This window comes from Moschus berezovskii, chromosome 1 (genome assembly GCF_049115385.1).
Source record: "Moschus berezovskii isolate FMDL1 chromosome 1, NW_MosBer_1.0, whole genome shotgun sequence".
Classification (NCBI taxonomy): Eukaryota; Metazoa; Chordata; class Mammalia; order Artiodactyla; family Moschidae; genus Moschus; species Moschus berezovskii.
Genome location: NC_142460.1, coordinates 66,824,435 through 66,839,224, shown reverse-complemented (window position 1 = coordinate 66,839,224; position 14,790 = coordinate 66,824,435). Strand labels below are relative to the sequence as shown.

General features: G+C 42.1%; 1 protein-coding gene across 1 annotated transcript; it reads right to left on the bottom strand.

The window, feature by feature from the left end:
• Positions 1-2,980: 2,980 nt before the first annotated feature.
• Positions 2,981-14,166, bottom strand: NFKBIZ (NFKB inhibitor zeta). Its single transcript, XM_055417424.2, has 12 exons — positions 13,726-14,166; positions 11,436-11,575; positions 10,921-10,951; positions 10,695-10,798; positions 9,823-10,598; positions 8,896-9,001; positions 8,266-8,412; positions 8,008-8,071; positions 7,553-7,722; positions 6,524-6,634; positions 6,228-6,395; positions 2,981-4,367 (listed from the first exon to the last, which is right to left on the bottom strand). The coding sequence occupies exons 1-12, from the start codon at positions 14,012-14,014 to the stop codon at positions 4,314-4,316; spliced, it is 2,160 nt and encodes a 719-aa protein (XP_055273399.2). The 5' UTR covers positions 14,015-14,166; the 3' UTR covers positions 2,981-4,313.
• Between the last annotated feature and the right edge of the window lie 624 nt (positions 14,167-14,790).

The following is a 14,790-nucleotide window of genomic DNA, read 5'->3' as shown; positions in this document are numbered from 1 at the left end:
CATCCTAAATGCCCATCGACAGAGAAATGGATAAAGAAAACACAGTACATATATACAATGGAATACTGTGTGTGTACTCAGTCATGTCTGACTCTTTGCAAACCCATGGACTGTAACTTGCCAGGCTCCTCTATGGAATTTTCCAGGCAAGAATACTGGAGCGAGTTGCCATTTCCTCCTCCAGGGGATCTTACTGATGCAGGGATCAAATCCACATTTCTTGCATATCCTTCATTGGCAGACACAATGGATTATCACTCATCCATTAAAAAGACTGAAATAATGCCATTTGCAGCAACTTGGATGGACCTAGAGATAGTCACACTGAGTGAAGTCAGTCAGACAGGAGGAAAAACACTGTATGGATCCCTTACTTATGGAATCTAAAAATAAATGATACAAATGAAATTACTTACAAAACAGGGACTCACAGAAAACAAACTTATGGTTGCTAGCGGGAAGGATATGGGTACAGGATAGGGAGTTTGGGATGGACATGTAAACACTGCTGTATTTAAAATGGATAATCAAGGACTTACTGCATAGCACAGGGAATTCTGTTCAGTGTTATGTGGCAGCCTGGATGGGAGGGGAGTTTGGGGGAGAATGGATCCATATATATATGTATGGCTGGGTCCCTTTGCTATTCACCTGAAACTATCACAACGTTGTATGTTAACCGGCTATACCCCAATACAAAACTAAAAGTTTAAAAACAAAAAGACTGAAGCCCTGAACCTCGGGCATTTAGCAGCTGGACTAGCTGTCTGGTACTCTCATCCCCAAATCTTCTTGGGCTTATAGACAAGGAGAATAGCATGATGGAGGGACCAGGGGACAAGGGGTTGGAGGACAAAGGACACATATAAGAAAGCTAGACACACTTTGAGAATGATCTCCACTTAGTCCACCTGGAAATGTGTGATCCATGCAATGTTTCTGAGTCTACACAGACACCAAAGGTAGAATGAGGGACCTGAGAAGATAAAGCTAAACCAGACTTGGTGCACAGCTGAAGAAAAACATCTTTCAGAATTAAATCACGAATGCCATATGAAGAAACATCTATACACTGAGGTATAAAATATAGAGAAAATATAAACTAAAAAGGAAGCCAAGAAATTAAATTCTATTTAAGAAGTATTTATTGAACATGTCCGACGTGTCAGATGTTGTGCTAGGTGTGGAGCCTCTGACAAGGAGTAAGATGGTCACTTCCCTCCTGTCAAGGACAAACCCTGGGCACTAGCAGGAAAACCAAAAACCCAGTCATCTGGTTGTAACTAATGTATAAAACCTTGTACCTGGGCCATATCTCAGAGACAAACAAGAACTTAAGTCACTGAAGTTGGTTTCTACCTGGAGTCATGTTCAATACAGAGCTGATGTTATCAGAAAATGAAAGTCAGTGGTACTGAGTTCAAGAAATTGACATTTACTAAAGGTTAGAGGAATTTGAGGAAATTCTCCAATCCTGATTAAGTAAAAATATAGAAAGGATATTAAATGTGACTGATTTGATTAACAAGTAGAGCTGGAAGATTTGGTCTTTGATACTTCAGGGAATTCCTTAGTGAAACACCAAACTACATTATTAGAATTAATCCTTTGCACAGGACTTTTTTTTTTTAAAGAGTGCCAGCTATGCCATTTTTCATTAACATATCAATATCATTGTTATATTATATGGCTGAGTTAAGTTAGAACTGCGATAGTCATTAATCATTAGTATTTTATGTTAGTACTTTATGTCTGGCTTGAAACACCAGTTCCCACCAAAACCCATGATCCCAAGCCGGACTGACATACCTTCATTCACTCATTTAACCAGTATAAGTTCCTACTCTATGCCAGGCACTTTTCTAGGCACTGAGGTTGCAGCAATGAGCTCGTACTCTTGGCTTCCATGGGGGTCACTCTTTAAGGAATATTCCATCAAGAACCACCCTCTATACCCATACAACCGATATTTGATAATCAATTATAGCACCCTCTCCTGCCAAAGTCCCTAGACTGCCTGAAGATCTTTCTCAATATGCTATTCATATTACCAGTTAGAGGTAGAACACAAGATGAAACTTATTGGCCATCCAAATAGCTTGGCTAGTCAAGCTACACTGAATCACTCACTTGTGGTTCCCTCAAATACTACTGCCTTGGTTCACGTAGTTTTCTGTTTCATTCTCCTCCCTCTCCGCTTCCATGAACACTCAAATTCAGCTCTTCTGAAAATACAGCTCAGTGCTCTACCTTGAAGTCTCCCTAGTTCTCCACATTCAGATATAAAGTTTTTCTCTTTGGAATCTTTATATTTCTTCCTCTTTTTGCTAATCAAGTACAGGCCATGTCTCCTACATATGTATCTTAATTAAGAAATATGTCTTTGAATACCTCATATTATCTACCAGACAGCTTTGTCCGCACAGATACACAATCACATGCTTGCTAAGTACTGTTTCAGTTGATTAATTTGTGTGTATATGCATATCGTATTCTCAGAGGAGGTTACTAGATCTAGAATGAATGTGCAGTGATTGACTGATGTTGACAGACACTGATGTGTTTGTTCTCCCTTATCAAAATGACAGGTTGGAAAAGGGAGGGACCCCATTTACTGCTGTCCCCACGTTTACATCTCAGAATGATCCGGGCAATCTCCAAATCGTTTTTCCTATGTTCCCACAAAATAAAGTATGAAAAACAGTCATAAAGACTTATATTTTTTAGCACATAAACTTCTAAATGATCAACAGTATCTAGAAAACATTCATATTTTCAGAACCTAGTAAATCTCTACTAATGAACTTGACAAAGAGCTTTTTCATGTTAAAGATTATGTAACTAGGAAACACACTCTGAAAAAAAAATCAAATTAATATATATTGGCTAATTTAAAGGTTTTAGATTAGTGATTAACAGCTCTTTTCAACCTTGAGAAATATATTAGAAGGTCTAGGAAAAGAAAATTCACATTCTTAAGAACAGTATTATTCAATTAATGTTTATTTAAAGCAATGCATGAGTTTTTCCATTGTGAATGGACAGATTCGCATAACAGCCATACTTTTAGATACCAAATAACCATAACTAACTTTTGTCCACAAGACATACTGGGTCAAACAATGTGATCGATCCAAAGGTTATCTATTTTGAAAGGATTTAAGTACTTAACTACAAAGATGATTAGTCCGTCAATTGCTTATGACACTTCTCATTTAGAAGAAAAAAAGAGGTTTTTCATAAATCAAATTTATTACAAAGAATTAATGTGCAATCAAAGTCAAATATGTTCCTCAGAGTATGCAAGAGATAAGCAAAATAATATTAATATAATTCAAGTTACTAAAAAACATTTTTTTTCTGAATGGTAATATAGAACATCTTGGTGCATTACTATCTGACAACAGAAAACCAGTAGAACATGTTTCAATACTGACTTTCTGTTGTTCTTATAAAGTCAAAACAAAAATCCCAACAGACCAGGAAATCAAAATTCTAGAAGGTGAGTCTTAAAGAGGTGTTCTCTTTAACAGCACGCAATTCCCTACAAATAATATATCTCAACTGAAAGCACATTTACAAGTCAGAGCTCTGCCAGCCACTAAGGGAACGACTCTCCATCTGTTCCACCTACAGAGGCGATGCTTACACAGCTCCTTCGAAGGCATATAATTTTTAAAAACAGTGAAAATCCACTTGTTCTTTTCTATTTTATTGATTGACACATTTCAAATGTGGTCATGTTAATGACCATGTATGTAAAAACATTTTAAAAGACAAAAATAACAATTATATACAGTTTGCAAAGATCAAACTTTAACCATGGTACCTTTCATCTAGTCCAGTTACTACAGAGACTTTCCAACATTGGTGTATGTATCAGGCCAAATGAAGCCTCAAGGCTATGTCCAGATTTTTTTTTTTTTAACTTTCAAATATTTTCATTTTTCTTCAAAAAAAAAAGTTAACGATTCACCTCCTTTTAAACTGGCGATAGCTACATGAGCAGTACCTGATACCACAAATCAAAGCCAAAAAGCTACTGTTAATTGAAGTCGATTTTACCACTCAGATTAAATTCAGATGTCTAGATCCCAGATACCTGGGCATGAAATATTAAAATCTGCCAAGAGGAATTAGGTATTTTTCTCCTTTTCTTTTAACATAACCCACTATATAATAGTGAACTAAATATGTTTGTTTCATAGAAACAACTTACATTTGCCAATACAAAGCAAATGGTCTATGTACAGATACAATAGGACTGCCTAACTGACAGTGAGTATTGCCGACCAGGCTCCAAACCCATGGAGCTAATACGGTGGAGCTCTCTGCTGAATGGACTTTCCCTTCAGGATACGTCGGATCTGGAAAGGAAACCAACAGGATTTGTCAGGTTTCTTTTTTACAGTCAAAGTACCACCTCTTCCGAGTTTCTTTCCTTTCTTCTATACGTAATTCCTGCATACTTATAAGTAAGTATATGAAGAAATACACAACAGTATGTGTCAAGATTTTAAGGGGACTTGAAAAAAAAAAAACTACAACTTCTTTTAAGGTTTACTAGAGCTCTCCTATAGTGATCTTTGAGTACAAGAAAGTAAAGCATCTCCATGAAAAAAATTATCTGAAGCTGAACATCTCCAACTGTTTAACAAAGACCTATATTCCTTTCCTAATCTTCTGTTATTTATAAGAACATGTAAAACAAGGCAGTACTCATGATTATACGTATCTCACCTACCTTGATTTCAGCCTCAACTAAGAACCCAGAGTCTTTCTTATAGATATAAGTAAATTATAATGCCCTTCAAGTCCATATAGCTATCAAGATATCCAAGAATGAAAGCATCTGTGCATGACTATATAGATCACAGGAAAGCCCCCAGGCTCACTGAGAGCTGAGTCATTGATTTCATACCCCAGCCTGACAAATTTTATCATGTCTTTCAGCCCACAGCAGATTAGAAGCAACAAATTAAAAGAAAGAAGATTGGAGTCAGGGATGCAATCGATAGCTACCAAAAGGAGACACAATGACTGTAGTCTGACAATAAGCAAAGGAAAAGATCCTCCCTCCAAACAGAGAGAAACAAAAATACAAAAGCAGAAAGAAGAATAATCTGAGAACATGTATTTAGCAAAGAGTTAAGCAATTCTCCATGCTCAATACTCCCTGAGAACATCACTCTATGAATGCACACCACAAACGGTGAAGCAGGAGATAACACTTAGGACTCTGTCATTTACTATTTAACGATGGTTTCTGCGCCTGGAACCACTCTGAATCTCAGTCTTTCCAGTTTAACCTTCATGCTGCAAAGTTTTCCTAACTATTAAGTGGTATAATATACCACTACAGGTTATCAAGAGATAACTCCACAAGTTATCAAGAGATTCGTTTTCAGCTATCAAATCTACAAATATGAGTTACTACAACATTGTGGCCACAATGAGGGCTGTAAATCAAAGAAAAGGCTAAATTGTATTCCATGTATTTTATTTTGTGATTATTAAAGTATATAATGACCTACAGCCACAATCACCTCATTTCCTCTAAGGGAAAAGTTTCATCAAAAATCTTTTAAGTTCTTAAAGAGTCAGCTCTTATTATCAGGAAAAGTTTAGTCATATGAAAGTGGTCAATCTCCAAATGTAATATAGAATCATATGATAAGTAAAGCATAATTCTATTTAAAGTATAAACTATTTCTAGGTTCAAAATTACATAAATAACTTTCCCACTTTTTACTTAGGATCAGTTAGCAGACAGAAATCATTGTTAACAGCTAACGTTTACTGAGCACTCAGGTGTCTGGAAGTATTCTGGACAGTCTACAGATACTGATTAATCTAATACCCACACTATTTAAAGGTTCACTTACTCACAAAACTAGATTCTATTTCCTTAGTGTCTACAGGAACCTTGCTTCCTCCTCTTTCATCAACTGCCAAATGTCAAAGCATTCTGACTTAGTTCAAACCTAAGTTTGTTATCTTGGAAGAAAAGGAAAGACTGCCTGACTTCTAACCATTTGGGGTCCACAGATACAGCCTTAAATGTCTTACTCTTCCTTTGGAAACAAAACGATTGACTCCAAAGGGCAACAATGACAACTGCTGACACAGATGCTGAGAGAGCCCACCTGAAGAGCGCCAGCCGGCCCACCGCTCTGATGTTTCAGGACAATGCCTAAAAGTATGTCTTTCCCTTCTGTGGCCCTCACCTGTTCTCCCACAGGGCCATCAGGAACCAAATGCACTGGCTGTTCGTTCTCCAAATTCCGAGTACTTGGGTCTGCTCCCTTCCTCATCAACAGGCGGACTGCATCCAACTGCGTCACCCGATACTGCAGGCTGGCAGCAACATGGAGGGCGGTGTTTCCATTGTAAGCCTGAAGACCAAGAGAAAATGATACCCATGAGGACAGGAGACTTTCACAAAAGCAGCTCAAAAGCTTGAAGAAGGTATAAAGAAGGGCATTCCAACTCTCGTGCAGTTCTTGAGTATTCTGAAAAGTACCTTTGCATTCACAAAAGCCAGGCAACTGGGCAGTTCCAAAAAGAGGCGAATGAGTTCCAGGTTTGCTTCTTCAGCTGCCAGATGCAGGGCTGTACGGCCACTTTTACGATCCTGGTCAAAGGCAAGAGGCGGAAGAAAATGAACACCTGACACCACGCCCCAGACATACGTTTCTCACCCAGTCTCGCCTATGTCTGACTCACCCGTGGCGACTCACTTGAAGTGCTCCCTTCTCTACAAACCCTTCTTTCATCCCAAGCTCCATGAAATCTCATTTCTCCTTTGAAATTCCCTTTTCATTTGCCTACATGCCTCTTATCGCATCTACCCTTATATACCAGGTGGCCATAAAATGTAGAAATAGACTACACTGTTTTATCAAGTGCTGTAATATAGTACAAGAAACCATGTATTGTGTATCCACCTGTGTTTCCAGACTTGGTGGCCATCCTGTAGACTTATAGTTAGCTATCTCTCTCACCATTTCTACTAGACCGTAAGCTCCCCAAGGACCCAAGAGGCTTATGATTTAGGCATCTTCCCATAGAGCCCCTAACTCTGTGCCTTGCACACAGCAGATATTCAGTAAAGAAACCTCACATTTAAAGATAACAAAATATTTTCCAGTTTAAAAAAACAAGATTAAGTCCAGATTCCACAACAATGAAGAAACCCTTACGAAATGCAGTGCCTTTATTATCTGTGTATGACCACCGAAGCCAAGATGAAAATATCAGTTTCAAGCATATTCTTTTCCTTTCAAATAAAGACTAATTCATTTCACAGCTGAATGATCTTCTGAATAATAAGCCATAGATTAAACAAAAATCAAGAAAGCAAATGAGGTGATCTTTTAAAATCTAAGTTCCTTAACTATCCATACATTGCTACTCACTCCATTAATTTTTTAAAAAGGTGGGAGATAAAATAAAAAGAGAAAAAAGTTTTAATCTCTAACTTGGGAACAAGCTCTTCTGCTATAACCACTTCTCTCCCACATTCCATGTCTAAACTCTTCTGTGAATTTACCTTAGCTTCCACTGCTGCTCCCATTTGAATCAGACACTTAATTGTATCAACTAGACTTTTATTCTTCAGCAAAAGCTCCTGAACTTCAGGTGAATGGGGCTGTTGATTTCTCTGGAGTTCGTGCACCACAGCATTGTGGGCCAAGACTGCACAGTGTAGAGGGGTCAGGCCTAGAAAAAAGTATGCGAAAGCAGAGATCAAGCCTCCCATCAACTCTTTTAGTTGTTTTATAATTACAGACCTTGGGGATAGCATCTATGTGATCTATGTATGGGCTCCACAAGAACCACTAAGGAAATCTGAGGATTCCTCCATTGGGTCTTAGTGCTAACTATCTGCAGTATATTTTAGCTGTAATTAACTCCCTTCCTTCTGGTATTGAACTCAATGCCCTTGGAACTAAAGGGCCCCTCTCTCTGAATGCTTCTTTACCCAATAACATGTCCACCACTTACCATCATAGTTAGTTGTCTCCAGATCCACAAACTGGTTGCTCCCCGCTGCTCCCTTCTGAATTGCCTGCAGGATTTAAAAGTATACATTTACTCAGCATAAGACAAGCTCTGTCAAATACTTATCTACAAGTGTCCCAAGAAAGGAGTAAGTCAACTCAGAAGAGAGTATTGCAATAGGCAACCTGCACCCAACTTCTAATTCCTAAGCCCTATCCCTGCGGCCCTGTGGTAACGGGAGCCTGGCTTGCTGCCTCTTACCTGAAGCACTTGGGAGTGGCCCTTCTCCGCACACACATGCAGGGGCGTTCTTCCCCAGCAGTCAGTGGTGTTCACCTGGGCCCCGAGGGTCACTAGATCCTGCACGATGAGGTGCTGATTGGCAGCCACGGCCACCTGGAAGGCACTCTGTGGATACGCAGAGGAAAAATAATATATTTGAAAACTATAAAACTATCATAACAAGGAATATGAACCTAAACTAGGACTGAGGGGGGAAAAAACCCACATAGAAAAATCCTATTAATAAGTTGTAAGATACTGTAATACAAGGAAACTAAAATAAGCTTAGGGTGAGGCTGTATTATACCCCGTTAGTCTTTGGTCAAAGGACTACAAAGTTAGTAACTTCAAGGTTGGCAGTGACAGAGTCAACATCCCAAAGTTAATATTAACTAAACTCTTTTGGTCTGGAACTCTGAAATAATCTATACTCGAAAATGAGACCAGCTATCGTCTTGACCACACCTTTGCCATTTCCCTCTGTCAAGATCCTTACCTGGGGGAAGGGAGGAAGGTTCAAGAAGTACTGAAGCCTCCTGTAAAGACTTCAGTATATTGAAAGCCATTTTCCTCCAATTAAAAAATTAAAAAGAAACAAAAAATCCTCACCTGTCCATTGTGCTCTTTAATATCTAGCATGTGAAGCGCATTCATCTTTCTTGCAAGGACATAGGAAAGTGCCCTTCTCCCTTGGGCAACAGCTATATGCAGGAACCTGGAGGAAAGAAAAGGAAAAGAGGTAAATTACTTCTAATTTCACTAAGTTCATCTTTTAAAAAAAATTCTTCCCTTAGCCCCTTTCTTGATGTGCTGGTATAGTCAAATGAAACAGCTGCTGCTATTGTTGTTCAGTTGCTAACTTGTGTCCGACTCTTTCTAACCCCATGGACAGCAGCTTGCCAGGCTTATTCTATCCTTCACTATCTCCTGAACCCCATAAACAGTATGAAAAATGAAACATTTTTCAGAGCATAATTTGTCTTTTCTGCTATGCTGACAATACCTGTCTGTGTTACAAGATGAAGTAGGTTACCAGAAAGAAGTATGCCAAGTACCATGTTGATTGCATTAAATCCATTGTTTTTAATGTTCATAAAAACCCAATGAGGAAGATAGTACCATTTTATAAGCCCAGAAACTAAAGTACAGAGAGGTTAAACAATTTGCCCAGGTTCACAAAGATGTGAGGACAGATCTGTAATCAATCTACAAATCAACTCATGTTTGATCATGACCAACCAACTATGATCTAACTGATTTTGCTCTACAGACATAATCTGTGCTAATCTTACAAAACCAATTATTCAAAGAGGCCAAATACATTTTTATTAATTTGGAACAGGTAATTTGTTCACCCAGAAAAAAAAAAGACACAAAGAAAACTCTTCTTTGAAATATGAGCTATCATTCTGCCTCCACAAGTCATCTAGATTAGCCAATCACTTACTCTGATCTAAGATGGCATACCTTGTGCCCACTGTGGCCAATAACCATGGCTTACCCAATTAGGTCAATGACATAAAAGGATATACTTACGTGTCACCATCTGCATCCTTTGAAAGAAACTGGTCTTGGGAGATATTCGCCAATTTGTTTTCTTCCTGCTCTACTTGCCACTGAAAAAATGATTTCCCTAACTGTGTGGTGTTCATTGGATTTCCGCCAAGGTTTGGGAAGGGCAGTGGCATGCTTAAAGGGGTAGAGCCTGCATCCAGCCTTGCCAGGGCCTCACAGGCACCTGGTGGCATCAGGTTGAAGTTCTGTAGGTGGGTGTCAATTTGCTGCTGAACACCGGGAGCAGTCTGAGGGGGAACAGCAATATTCTCAGATTCCCGGGGATCACTTAGAAGGGGTGCAAAACTCTGGTCTGGGCAGAACTGTGGTTCTCGACCAAACAAGTGTGGCTCATAGCTGGGAGACTGGGAAGTTCTGGAATAAGGGCTGTATTCCAGGGCTGGATCGCAGGTGTAATGCTGTGGTGGTGGCTGCACGCTCTGGTTCTGTGGTGAATACTGGTACATGGAAGCCTGATCCATCATGTGTGGGGAACTGCCGACTTGGAAGGGCTGGTATTTCTGAGGTGGAGAGAAGACCTGCCCTCTGTGGAGGTCCTGACACTGCTCGTGGAGGGAGCCCTGAGGGACCTCCACAGGGTTCATCCAGCTAACTTGGACAGTGTTCAGGGAAACCGGGCTGCATTCATTCTTAATGTTGATAATGTTCTGAAGCAGATCGGCACAGCTGTCCTGTTTGGATTCACTGTGATGGACATCTTCCATGCTCTCCACGGGTGTGGGTGTCTGAGGTGGTGTCTGGAAAGGAAGAAAAAGGAAGTTGCATATTCTTTCCAAAATTATTCCAAAAATAATTTCCGAAGGGTATTCAGAGGAAAATAATGAGATACATACCAAAAACTGGGTAGGTAACAAAGCTGATCTTTTGCAAGCTGGTCCATCAGACAGTGAATCAGAGCCTTTCCTTTTCCCACTATATGATACTGTGTTCTTCAATTCTATACCCGAGAAACAAAAATGGAATCTGTGATCATTTTACTTCACAAAGTTTTGCCCCTAATTACAGTGTACTATTTTACCCCAGAGTCCCCATAATATTATAAATAGAGGTAACCCTTACCTGTGAATTGCTCTCTGTTCACAGCTTGTGTCTATAAGGGGAAAAAAGTTTCCAATTTAGTGTGTGATAAATGGTTTCCTGATTAACATAATAAACATATCTCTACCACTCTTTGTAGTTTGTCATGAACATATGATATACCATTCTAACAGTATTTATTTTCTATGTTAATTTCCATCCTACCTTACAACTTCCCCCATTTGCATTTTCACCTAGTTCAACTTGGGTCAAGGTAAAATTAATAAGGCCACTTGAGTTTTCCCTTTCTAATCAAAATGTTCCATTTAACTGAACCACATTAATTTCCTTGCCCCCAGCTTACCTTCATTTACTCATTCATTAAAGTTCTCTTGCACACCTGCCAAGTGCCCAGCACTGGGCCCAGTGACAGGAATCTAGCAGACAGCAGGACAGATATGCTCTCTGTCCTTCGTACTCTGTGGTCCATGAAAGTAATAACCCTAACAGACTAACCTCCCTGCCACCAAACCTAAAACAAATAAATTAGGTGCCACCTTAAAATCATCGACAGCTTGTCCGGAAGCCTTCTGTTTATGACTTCGGATGTGCAATAAGAGTTCCTTCACCGAGTTCTTCACACGAACACCTTGAAATGGTCCTCTCTGCTGCCTTACAACCCCCATATGGGGCTCAACTGTTCAAAAACAAAAACATATCCCAAGTGAGTATCTTCAAAGACATGAATATTAGTAACTTCAAAAGCACAGCTGTCCACCGTGATAAAGTTCCCAACTGACAGACCACAAAGACTCTTCAACTCACTCTGGCCAATGACCCTGCACGTCAGTCCCCAGCCCTACTTTAGGATTCTATGTTGCTTGATACTTTTCCCCACCAGGCACCCTAAGGAATTAAAGCTCATAAAAAATGTCATTTCAGGGATCCCCAGAAACAAGGGATAAACCCAAATTAGTTCTCTGTCTCTTAGCCCTGAATACAGCATGAGAGAGGATTGCAGATTTTGCCACCCTGACTCTCATAAATCTGTCGTTATTCTAGATTTTTTAAAAACCTGGGAGAGCAATAATTAAATGATGAATTTTTAGCTTTCCAAACCAAAAGGTTTCTGTCCACACAGAAATTTTAAAGTCTATCAATTCCACTCACCTAAGAAGGCACAAAACAATGTACCAAAGCCTAACAATTAATAATGTCTTAGTTTATTATTTCCCTCAGTTAAGCTATGCCAAGAAAGCTGCCTTAAATTCACTAAGCTTAAACACATTTCCACAGAGACACACAGGATTTCCCCTCACCGACTGTTTACGGAATTGCTCACATAGGCCTTCTAAGTAAAAAGGAAATAATCTTATTTCATATTTAAGCTTTAAAATACACTTTAAAACCTAGTACATGAGTACAGCATTCCACTCTGACCACTACCACGTCACAACCTCTTGGAATGAGTTGAACACAGAATAAACACACACAGAGTCAGGAAATGAATAATTCAGCAATTCCATTGAGAGTAGGAAAAAATAAGATGGAACAAAACACAAGGCATAATTTAAACATATATATATACGTATAATCAAACATATAAGAGAAACAACTAATGATAGGGCAAATTAAACAGCTAGTTTTACGTTTAAGTCTAGAAATATCTTGCCAGAATCTAACACAGCATCTCTCTGGAATGACAGCAATTAATAATTCAACGTCACAAGGAGAAAAATTCAGTTTCAGAAATCCCCTATGGTAAACCAAAGAACTAGTAAAATAGTTTCAGTCAGATGAAGGCCGAATGAGGAGGGGGAAAAAAGTTTAAATAAACACACAATTTTGGCATTTGCTGCACACTCAAGATATAGAAAACATTGTGTAAAGTCGAGCGGTTTGAATCACTTTTTTTTTTTAATAAAAATGACAAATCACACTTTAAAACGCAACCAAAACAGGAATGGCTAGCAGTGGGGAACACCTGAAAGAACGTTCTTTAAAAATCATGCTGATTACATTTTCCAAAATGTGAGATTACCTAGACGTTCTTTGGTGTACCCACAGTGGCATCCTGTTTTCCCCCGAATTATGCAACTCCGTTCATTAAGAAAAGAAACTAACAATTCACAGCGGAAGACCGGAAACATTACGCCTTTCTCTGCTACATACAGCTCAACCACTCTAAAGCACAGAAAACAAAAACAAGACCGCAGAAATTCTGGGCAGACTTCGGAACATCAAACTCAAGGTATACACTGGTTTTCAGTCCAGCTTCATCTCACATCTTGATAATATCCGTTTCTTTTCTTTATAAAGTCCTTCTACGTAAAAAATTTCACAAATACGTAATTAGGAGGAAATAAATCATGACCTTCAACCTTGTACTCAAACTTAACGCCCGCTACAGCCTTTCACTGAACCAGCCACAAGAAAAAGGTACACCTACATCGGCTCCAAAACCTCGCCATAGTATGTGGATTATAGCTTAATAAAGGTGTTTTTTTAAAAGAAGAAAGCAAAAAGAAAAGCCAACGTGGTCCATTTCTCCCCCTCTCCCCCAAATCAGAGCCGTGTGCTTCCAGCTAACAGGCCAGCCGGATGGCGCCCGGATTTCCCAGACGACCAAAGGGCACGGAGTGATACTAAACGCCCAGCACAGGGCAAGGCATCCAGCCGTGGCCTAACAATGACGACCAGTGTAATTATGTACCGCCGCTAAGACGACCGCAGAATCCCCCTAAAATCTGGCCGAGGTACTTCGCATCTGGGCAGCCCAGGCCAGCCCCCTCCCCAGGCGTGGGCCGACGGGGGCCCGGGGGTCGCCCCGCCGGGGCCGGTCGGTACCTTGCAGCCGCTCAGCACGGGCGCCGCCCCTCGGCCGGGACTCGACCGCCCCGCAGGAGGACACGGACGAGGCGGAGGAGAAGTCGGAGGAGTCAGAGCCGGGCGAGCCTGGCGCCGAGGGCCCAGACGCCGAGCTGCCCCCGTCGCAGGCGCCGGGGGCGGCGGCAGGCGGCGACGCGCCGTAGAAGTAGGCCAGGTTGAGCGGGCTGGTCATGAGGCCGCAGTCGCCGGCCGCGTCCAGCAGCCCCTCTCCGCCGCGGCTGTCGTCCAGCAGCTTGTCCACGATCATGCTCCCGGGCTCGGCGCTCGGGGACCCCAGACTGCTGTGCCCCCGACTCGCTGCGCGCGGCTGCCTCCCGGCTGCGGCTATGGCACCAGCTCAGGCGGGCTCGGGGTATCGGCGGGAGGACGGCGCGGGCACGGGCGCGTACCCGGAGGCCCCGACTATTTAACCGGCGTTCGCGACCAGGGGCGGAGAGAAGCGGCCTCCGCCTCGCCCACCTCCCCCGCGCGCCGCTGGGCCAGTGGCGGCGCCGGGACCGCCCCCCGGCCCCTCCTCCGGATGCGCCCGGTTTCCAGTAAAATGTCCAGGATGAAGCAATGCGTGCCCTCCGCCCTCGGCCCGCCCGCCCGGCCCCGCCCAGGCCGGCCTGTTGTTTTCCTGCCCTTCACCTAGAAACCCCGACGGAGGGCGGCCTCCCGGCTTTCGGCCCGCGTCCCCTGCCCTGGGACCCCCGCCCCGGCCGCGCGCCGAAAGATGCCCGAACCGGCTCTGCCTCGGCGCGCCCCCAGCCCGGCCTCGGCGCCGGGGAGGAGGGCGCGCGGCGTGGGCTTGGCCCGCAAAGTGTGGCCAAGAGGCAGGAGGCGGCGGTGGGAACTGGTCCGCCCGGTTCCGCGGAGTAGGAAGTGCTGGAAGATCCGCGCCACGCAGCCCTCCCGCCGCCAGCCCCAACCCCGGCGTCTCCGGGAGGTTCATGCGGGCCAGTCTCTGACCAACTTAGCGTTTGCCAACATGCCTTTTGGCCGGGTCTCAAATCCCAAACTGAAAGAGATGTTGAAGCCATT

What these genes read in the sequence shown, in the direction of transcription:
- NFKBIZ (XM_055417424.2), bottom strand. Translation starts at nt 14,014, where the DNA reads ATGATCGTGGACAAGCTGCTGGACGACAGCCGCGGCGGAGAGGGGCTG. An exon ending in CCGTGCTGAGCGGCTGCAAG is followed by an intron (nt 11,576 to 13,725) that starts GTACCGACCGGC and finishes GTTTTTGAACAG; the next exon opens with TTGAGCCCCATATGGGGGTT. An exon ending in AAGCTGTCGATGATTTTAAG is followed by an intron (nt 10,952 to 11,435) that starts GTGGCACCTAAT and finishes TTCCCCTTATAG; the next exon opens with ACACAAGCTGTGAACAGAGA.